General features: G+C 36.5%; 1 protein-coding gene and 1 pseudogene across 1 annotated transcript; both read left to right on the top strand.

Annotated features, from left to right (window-relative positions):
• The first annotated feature begins 1,773 nt into the window (after positions 1–1,773).
• LOC131402722 (olfactory receptor 9G19-like) lies at positions 1,774–2,707 on the top strand (annotated as a pseudogene).
• Positions 2,708–7,887: 5,180 nt separating this feature from the next.
• On the top strand, positions 7,888–8,826 carry LOC131402731 (olfactory receptor 9G4-like). Its single transcript, XM_058537303.1, has one exon. The coding sequence runs from the start codon at positions 7,888–7,890 to the stop codon at positions 8,824–8,826; it is 939 nt and encodes a 312-aa protein (XP_058393286.1).
• The last annotated feature ends 1,443 nt before the right edge of the window (positions 8,827–10,269 follow it).

Below are 10,269 nucleotides of genomic sequence, written 5' to 3'. Positions count from 1 at the left end.
TTTGGCAGCAGTCAACTAAGGTCAAACCCAAATTTCTTGGTACTTAGTCTTAAGCTGCTTTGTTAAAAATGACTTAGCATCTGACAGCCTTGAAATTCTAAGGGAATTCAAAGGTAACCTATTCCAAGCCTCTTTTGGTTGTTATGAAGAATTTCTGCTTTGACAATAAGTATAGCATTAATGTTTATTTTACAGTTAAAAATTATAGATTTTTACTATCAAACAAATACAGTTGCAAAAGAGCAATTCTTCATTTTTATAGCTCAGTTTTAAGTCCATAGCCAAGCATATGACTAAGATTAAGGTTTTTTTTTTTTTTTTTTTGGTCCCCTAGCAGAAGAGATTCTAAAGCCTTGGATCTAATAGCAGAAATATCACACCCTCTGTCAAGTCAGAACAATGACAATCATCATTCAGGCCTTTTTTAATTTTGGTGTGTTATAATAGGGGCCCCCTGGGTTGTAACATAATAAGCAAAGGGAGTGCTTCCTTTAATGCTGGCAATAATTCAGTCTCCTATCTTTAAGGAAAAGAAGATTGTTAGAGGTTGAGTTCCATAACTTCCTTCATTAACAAATTACCAAAAACGTGGCTGCTTAAAACAACAGAAATGCATTCCCTCATAGTTTTAGAGGTTAAAAGTCCAAACTCAGTGTTGCTGAACCAAAACCAATGTGTTGGCAAGACCACACTCCAACCAGAGGCTGCAGTGGTGAATCTATTCCTTGCCTTCTCTGTCTTCTTGAGTTGTATCACTCCAATCTCTGCCTCTGAGTTTCCATTGCCTTGTTCTCTTGTGTCTGTAGTCAAATCTTCCTCTGCCTCCCTCATATAAGAATATTTGGGGTTGCATTTAGGGCTCATCCTGGCAATTTACCCATCTCAAGGTTCTTAATTTAATAACTCTTTTTCCATATAAAGTACCATTCTCAGGTTTCAGGAATTAGAACATAGATATCTATAGAGGCCCTTATTCAGCCTACCATCCATCCCAAAATCATTCAGTTTGGACAGTAGTTTTTTGGTTCCTTTATTTTTCTAAAATCTTGGTTCTGTAGGAAATTCACTCACATTATGAACACAATTATCCATTCATTAATATAATTACTTCTTTATAGGTTATATTGAGTGTCATACAGGTAGCTATTATCTCAAATTCCTATTATCTAAGTAAATCTATTCTTTTATTCAAGTTACACATTTTCAACTTTATGCAAAGCTGTGTTCTTGGTTTTGTGGGTAAAAAGTTGAAGAAAATATAACTATTGCTTTTGAAGAAATTACAGTAAAATGCACTTCTAAAGATATTCCAATATATAGTTAAAATAATATAGGTGTGCTTCTATATGTAACTCTGTGGAAAAAGACAAAAGGATTAAAAGACCCAAAGAGAAGTCAGTGCGTCTTTTCAAATTCAGTTCTTCATATCTTCCACATGGTTCCCAATCACCCTAAGTGCAAATGGAAGAGAAGATACACAAATTACTCCCTCCAAAAAGTAGGAAAAACTAGTTTAAAAATATAAGGTGACACACTATATTATGTACACAGTAACTGATCTCTCAAGGCAGCAAAGAAGGATTTCCCATTTATCCAACAACAATGATACCAGTTCAGCATAAACATGTCTCACAATTTACAAGGTCAATACATAAGTTGGGTTTTTCAATCATCTTAAATGGCAAATGATGGGGAAGCTGATATACTCATATCTTAAACCATGACATATTCATTAATCTTTTCACAGAAAGAGACCAGAGAAACCCCAAACCAATGGATGAGCAAAATGTCACCAGAGTGAAAGTGTTCATACTTTTGGGGTTCACAGCAGACATGCGGTTACAGAGAGTGCTCTTTTTCATCTTCCTCATCATTTATGTCTTCAGTCTCTCAGCGAACATTACCCTGATTTCTCTGATCTGTGCTGATTCTCGGCTATACACACCAATGTATTTCTTCATTGGAAACCTGCCATTCCTGGATCTCTGGTTTTCTTCTGCCAACGTGCCCATATCCTGATGACCTGCATCTCTGACGACAAAAGCATCTCCTTTGCTGGCTACCTAGCTCAGTTCTTCTTCTCAGCTGGACTGGCTGAGAGTGAATCTTACCTGTTGGCTGCCATGGCTTATGATCGCTATATGGCCATCTCTAACCCGTTGCTTTATTCCCAGGCTATGTCTGCAAGGTTATGTTCCAGTCTTGTTGCAACCTCATACATTGCTGGCTTTCTTAATTCAACCATCATCACTAGCGAGACATTTACCCTGAGCTTTTGTGGCAACAACATCATTGATGATTTTTTCTGTGATCTGCCTCTCCTTGTAAAGTTGGCCCGTGATGTGAAGAAGGGCTACCAGGCTGTGCTCTATTTCATTCTTGCCTCCAACGTCATCACCCCTGCCATGCTTATTCTTGCCTCCTACCTCTTCATTATTGCTGCCATCTTGAAGATCCACTCCACCCAAGGCCACCTCAAGGCCTTCTCCACTTGTGCTCGCACTTGACAGCTGTCACCTTGTACTGTGGTTCAATTCTCTTCATTTACTCCCGACCAAGTACTAGCTATGCACTAGAAAGGGATAAAGTTGTGTCAGTGTTCCATACTGTGGTGATTCCAATGTTGAATCCCTTCATCTATGGCTTAAGAAATAAAGATGTTAAAAATGCCCTGAAGAAAATGTTAGCTAGACCAAAGATTTATTAAGTGAAAATATTTGGTGAACAATGGCTATATTTTATTTCACAGATTATCTCCCTATCATTGTTATCAGCCTGTCCTCTCAGAAATACATAAAATAAGAAAACAAAAAAATCTTTGGATATTGTTGAAACACTAGTCTGCATTTGTTTTTTCAAGTTGGCACTAATGTACATGAATGTGTTTTGAAAGTAAATGAGGCTGGGGCATTTGGAAAAACTGCTCTGCCAGCTGGCTTGAAATAAAGTCTATAAAATTACTGGGATTCTAGAAGGATGAAAGAGAGCAGCTTTTTTTCCTTCTAATTTTCACTTGACAGTTTATAAGTTCCTTGTATGTATAATATTGTAATCTATAAACAAGAATAATAGAACTGGTGATGGAAACTTAGCCTCATTTAGATGGATTAAATGGCTTCCTTCAAATCATGTCGTTCGTAGGTGAGAAAATAGGAGTGCGGACCCAGAACTTCTGACACCAAAGGTTCTTACCCCAATTGTTGGCAGACAGAGTCAGTTAGGAGGTCATAAGTAAAATTTCTACTGTAAAATGCCATTGGAAATAAACTTATTTTTTCTTTCTGACTCTTATTTCTTGCCTTACCGTGATAACAAAGATTTCCCTGGCAATAGATAGAGGAAGGAACAAATATCTTTACTAGAGTCATTGTGAGCTTTTCAATAAAAGAGTATGTTTACCCAAAAATTAAGGAATTAAGGGTAAAAGTATAGCAGCTGTATGAAATAGACAAAAATGGACCTATGGATAGACATAGACAGATAACTAGAGAAATCAAGGAAGAAATTTCAAAAAGCTTTGCATCCACAAAAAGATTCAAAGTGAAAATATCTCCTAGGTGAAGCAATGACTGATAACAATTAAGGGTCTATGAACATTTATATTTCTTTGGTTGGTCAGTGTTTTGTATGTATTAATGAAAAATTGGAGAATATTTCATTATGATGCATAACATTTCCTAATTTAATTGTCTTTCTACCTGTAAAACACGGGACTGCACCAACATAAAAAAGCCCTAGTGTTGATAAGCAAGTACATTAGTTTGCTAGGGCTCCCACAAAAAAATACCATAGACTAGGTCACGTTAACAACAGAAATTTATTTTCTCACAGTTCTGGAGGCTAAAAGGTCAATAAGAAGATGCCATCAGAGTTGATTTCTTCTGAGGCCGCTTTCCTTGGTTTGCATATGGCCACCCTCTTGCCACGTCCTCAAATAGTCTTTTTTATGTTTACATCTATCCTTGGTGTCTTTTTGGGTGTTCAAATTTCCATTTCTTATTTTTTACAAAGACACCAGTCTGGTCGGTTTAGTGCTCACCTTAATCAACTCATTTTAACTTTAATCACCTCTATTAAGGCCCTATCTCCAAATATAGCCGCGTTCTGAGTTACTGGGCATTAGGACTTCAACACATGAATGGTTGTGGGGTAAACTCAACCAGTAACACCAGGGATAGACAAGAGTTTCTTGATGAATGAGACAAGAAGGGGTAGCCTAGAAGAGAGAGAAGAGCATATGGCAAGAAAAAATTATCACCAATATGATACATTCTAGAAAACTATAATTAGTACAATTTGGAGAGTTTCCATGATCAGACACATTTAATAATTGTATTGTGACTTAGATCCAATAAGAGAGTCAACATTTAATGAAACACCCTTTATTTCACCATATCCTAATAAAGATGTCATCCTCACACTCCAAATGAACTCTAATTGGTCTTTGGAGAGTGAGGTACATATTTCTAGGCTTGTGAGGAAGGTATCTCAAAGGGCTGTTGAGAAAATAGATATATCAGGCCCCAAAAGAGCAAGCCAAAGTGTGACAAGAGAGGGAAAAGTGTATCACTTCCAGGACTGTCCTTCCTGATCAAGGGTAAGTTACTGGAATCTGGGGCAGCTGGCTGGTTTGACCTCGCTATGATCTCAGCTACTCTCAGCTACTGCAATTTGAAGGTGGATAGAGTCTGGCCTGGCTCTCATAAGATCATTGTTGTGCCAATCACACACACACACACACACACACACACAGACACTATCCTAAATAAGATTTCAACCAAATATATGTAACTCTTATCTAGAGTTTGAAATTCAGTGTGGTGGTTATGCTGGGTCATCATACATTCACTTACAGAGTAGAGAGATCAAGAGGACAAAAAAAGGTGACATGCTTTTTGCCTCTAGTAGTTGTGGCACTCTGAGATATCCAAAATACTAATGTATGATATTTTTATTTCTTGGTACTCATTTTTAGGTGCTAGAGGGACACCTTCATCCACAGAATTTTAAGTCCTCCAGGGAAGGGAGCAGGGAACAGAGCTTCTACAGGGGAACACACCTCTTTAGAAGCCATTCTATATGGGATGCGTTAGCATAACTGGCTCTGATATTTTGTCTTTTATTTCACAGTCACATTTTAATTGTAGTTTATTTCAAATTCAAGATGGATTTGAGATGTGCTTATGTGTCCTCTCTTTATTTACTCTTCCTTCTTATTAGTGATACAGTACACTAGGCAAAGAAAGTCCATGTGAGGGCAGATAAGTCCTGAATAGTTTGAGTTAAGTTAGAAGTAGATGATACTTTGTGAAAAACAGCTTCAAGGTATAAAGGTGAGTACCCATTTATTTGTTCTAGAAATATATATTAAGTGCCAGTTAGTTACTAGGAACTATTATGTATGGTGGGATACAGTAGTAAACTAAGTGGAGAAATCTTTCTGCCCCACAGTTAATGCATTATGGTGGGGAAAATGGACAATAAACTTAATAAACAGGAGTTAGAAGGTGACAGTAGGTCTGGGGGAAAATAGAGCAGAGTCTGAGCAGAATAAGAAGGATGAGGATTGCTGGTGGGAAGAGGGCGTGGAATTTAAAATAGTGATAAGGATGAGCCTTAGTCAGAAAATGATATTTGAATGGGACTTACAGGAGATGAGAGTGTTAGCCTGGCAAATATCTGAGGAATAGTGTTTCGAGCAGAGAAATAGACAGTTCAGAAATCTTTGGTGTTAGAGAAGGGCTGATGTTTCTTTGTGAAACAGTGAGAAAGTTAGCAAAACTGGAGCAGAATGAAGGCGGGGGTGAGTCTTAGGAGATATGGACCTGTAGGTAATGGAGGGTAGGCTCTTGGAAGACCTTTAAGCCATTGTATGGAATTTGACTTTAACTTAGAAAAAATTGGGAGTATTTTAGGGTCATTTTCATTTTAGCTCATTTTTCAGGTCTCATTTAAATACCTCTTCTTCTGGGAAGACTTTGAATTTAGAGCAGAATATGTATTTTATGAGTTATTTGCGTCTTTAGAGGGTAATAGTAGAAGAGTAACAATTAGATCTGGTCAGAAATTTCCATTTTTCCCCAAATTATATTATATTAAAAATGTGCTCAATAACGCCCAGATATGTTGCCTTATATAGACATATGATATCATAGCAGGGAAAGTTCAAAGTAACTACTGAGATGGTGGCTATCCCCCACCACTTTTACATTACCAATATAACAAACATACATTCCCGTCAAGTATTTATACTCAAGCTTGAGTAAATTCTGAAAAAAAAATATAGCATACACATGAATAATAGCATAGAAATATAACTGTGAAGCTCCCAGGATGTGTGAGATTATTCTGGGGACATGAATCATAGAGGAATTTAGTTTGGTTGACGTCCTAAATTGATGAAGAGAAGTGGTGAGAGAGGTTTATAAAGGTAAGTTAGAACTAGCTTATGGAACGTTGGGTGTAGGGCTGAAGCATCTATGCTTTGTGTGCAAATAAGAAAAGATCTATTATGCAGTAATAAAGAAACGAACGGTCTTCAGGACTTCGAGCTGCTTTTACCACAGCATCATCAATGCAGTTATGACCTATCATAACATCATCAGCTACGGTTGAAAGATTTGGACACCATACCTCTCTTCCTAGCAAGCAGAAGCACCAGAACTCCAGGTAGAAGACTTGAGTTTGCGTTCTAGTTACAACACTGACCCTGGCTTAGCCCATATGTAAGTGTTTTAAACATCAGAATAAATTACAATTCTCTCTTCGTTTTAGCTTTCTTTCACCAACTTTATAGTTAGAGGGATATCAGCTCTAAAGCTATTGGGGCATCAGCCCTAATTATGTAATGTTTTAAATTCGATACCTCCTTGTAGCTTCTCTCTGCTAGCTTTGGAGTTTCAAGGTAGGAACTTTGAAGGATTCATGGTTTCTCAATGAATCTTTGACACCAAAAATTGGTTTCTTTCCAATGTTCAGAATCCACTATATTAAAAAAAAATTTCTCACTTATGTATATAAATCTTACATCTAGTAGCGGAAAGTGGAAAAGAATGCATTCTTTTAAAAAAGTGATTTTTTAAAGGTCTTTTTAATAGGTGAAGATATTCAAGTTGTCATAGAATTACAAGGTTGCCTTAGCCAGGAAAACAGGGGAAAAAATAATTCATCTATAAAAGACATAAAAGCTTAACAATTGAAAGCATATACCCTTGATAAAAGAAATTCTGTGTTCAAAAACCAGTTCTGCTATTGAATAATTCTGTGACCTTGGAAATGTTTCTTAAATTACATGAGCAACATAAATACCTACCTTGTAAAGTTGTGGTAAGGATTAAGTGTGTTAAGATTAGGACTCAGAATACTAACTGGCACATAGTGAGTAACATATCTATTTATTTATTCATTTACTTATTCTATTTGTACTAAGAGCCGAAGGAATAGGACAGTATATTGGTTTTTGTATAATTATCGGGATGATGCTTGACACATAAGTCTTAATAATATATGAAGTATACTAAAATTTTTTGAGTGCTCACTATGTACCAAGCATGAGGCCGGGTGTTTTGATGCATATCTTCTTTATTCAATCAGACAACCAGTCAGGGGTCATCATTTTGTTCATCTTTTTGGTGAGAATTAGGGACTGGCCTAGCATTAAACAATTACTAAGTGAGAGCCATAATTTCAGAATCAGATCCTACTCCAATTCCAGTTGTTCCTAAGTATGAGACTGAAATTATAGCATTCTAGAGAGTAAGGGATAAAAGTCCATATAAGCGTCTAGTAATTACTGACTTAATTGATACCTTTGCTTCTTTCTTTCAGCAGTAAAATCACTGAATTTTTTTTTCTTGTAATCTTTATTGGGCTTTCTTCTGTCTGGACATGGAAGTTGGAAATCGCACTGTCCTGACTGAATTCATCTCGGTGGGCTTATCCGCAGACCCCAGGTGGCAGCTGATTCTATTTGGAATATTTCTGATGCTCTACTTGATTGCCATGTCAGGGAACATGACCATGGTCATCTTAATATGTATTGATTCCCGCCTGCACACACCTATGTACTGTTTCATTAGTAATCTGTCTTTTCTGGATTTCTGGTATCCTTCTGTGTATATTCCCAAAATTCTGGCCATATGTGTCTCAGAAAATAAACCTATTTCCTTGGCTGGATGTGGAGCACAGCTGTTCTTTTCTTGCCTTGCCGCCTACACTGAGTGCTATCTCCTGGCAGCCATGGCCTGTGACCGCCTAGTGGCCATCTGTAAGCCGTTACTTTATTCAAGTACAATGTCCAGTTCTCTCTGTACTGGACTCGTTGCTGGCTCCTACATCGGAGGGTTCTTGAATTCCATCGCTCATATTGCTAACACTTTCCGCCTGAGTTTCTGTGGTAAAAATATCATTGACCACTATTTCTGTGACGTAACACCATTGGTAAAAATGTCTTGTACAGACATCCAGGTCTATGAAAAAATCCTCCGGGGTCTGGTGGGCTTCACGGTCGTCTCCAACATTCTTGCCATCCTGATTTCTTATTTCAACATCCTTCTGTCTATCTCGAGGATCCGCTCAGCCTCAGGAAGGCACAAGGCCTTCTCCACCTGTGCGTCTCACCTTATCTCTGTCATGTTCTTCTATGGATCCTTACTCTTCATGTATTCAAGGCCAAGTTCCACCTACTCTGTGGGGAGACACAAAGTGGCTTCTCTCTTCTACACCCTGTTCAACCCATTGCTTAATCCTCTCATCTACAGCCTGAGAAACAAAGACGTCAAAGCAGCCTTCCGGAAAGCAGTTCAGAGCATAAGGCCACAGAGGTGAAGGTTATCTTTTTGCAGAATACCCTTATCGTATTTTCCAAATTATTGGCTTATAGACAATTTGTAACACTGTAATATTTCAAGTATATTCAATGAGTTGTATGTAAAACAATGACACACTGATCAAACCATTTTTAACTCTTTATTATCATTTTATTGTGATTAATAATATTAACTTCTAATATTGAGTTATTTGATGGTTGGATGGTTTTCATGCACATAGTTTGAATTTGAATCTTAGTCTGAAAACTTTATTTGTTGAGAATAAGATTTGGAATGGTGTAACTGTTGGAAATTTACAAGCATTTATTTTTAATAAGTAGTTCCCTCCAAATATTTTCATAAAGTTCTAATTGAGCATATAGAATACATCTCTGTAAACATTGTGTCTTCTACATCAATTGAATATTAGGCAAATTTTTGAGTTGTTTCTATTACAAGAAAATAAAAAAGAAAACACCCAAAACACCTTTCTGAATCCGTGGGGAAACAAGTGTATTTAGGGTTGTATAACTCCATAAAAGAGTGATCTCTTCCACAGAGAATGAGTAGTCTGTCATACTCTCCCTCATTCCATACCACTATATACTCCCTATCGAGGAAAATAACGACATCCAGGGGAACACACTGAAACAACAAACCAACAAACAAAATCTACTGTATTCTAAATTCAATGCTTGTTTTTTTTCCCCACTAGAATTTTTCAATTTTAAGAAACTTACAGCTCAATATTCAGTATGTGGCAGGTTTAGTTGACTTTTTCTCCATACTCTTTACAATAAAATTGCAGATTAAGGATTATTAGTCACATTTGACAAATGAGTAGCTTGAGCATAAAAAGTTAGAATTTGTTATTGAAAGATTATAGTTATTGTTGTAATGAGCACATTTATAAACTGCATTTAAATTAAAATTTTAGAACAACTAGCCATAGCCACCTCACCATTTATATTAGCTCTGACTTTTGTGATCTTTCTTTTCATCTACGTGTATTATCTAACACATCACTTCCCTCTCTTTTTTAATCACAAAATTCTTAACATTCCTTATTCTTCCATTACCACGGAAGTTCTGTGTGTACTGGGCAATAAGGATTTGGGATATATTCCACAAATCAAGTATCCATATAACATTTTCTTCACATTCCCACAATGCCTACTATAGGGAGAAAAAACAAGGGTCAATCTCAGGGTAAATAGTGAAATAAAATGTAATCCTTTGATCCCAAAGTAACATATATTCTTCTATTTTGCATTAATCCCTAATGCTGTTTTTCAAAAACTATACTAATATTAAATTGAATCCATATTCTATAGTATAAATTTTAGTTTGATCACAAAAGAAAAACAAACACAAAGAAATAAGTCTTTTTCACTGGATTTCTTTGAATAGAAAAAATGTTTGTTTACTTATTTTTTAATTCACTTCTCCAAGCTTACCCTGA

Source organism: Diceros bicornis, unplaced genomic scaffold (genome assembly GCF_020826845.1).
Source record: "Diceros bicornis minor isolate mBicDic1 unplaced genomic scaffold, mDicBic1.mat.cur scaffold_241_ctg1, whole genome shotgun sequence".
NCBI lineage: Eukaryota > Metazoa > Chordata > Mammalia > Perissodactyla > Rhinocerotidae > Diceros > Diceros bicornis.
This window is presented reverse-complemented; position numbering and strand designations above follow the sequence as displayed.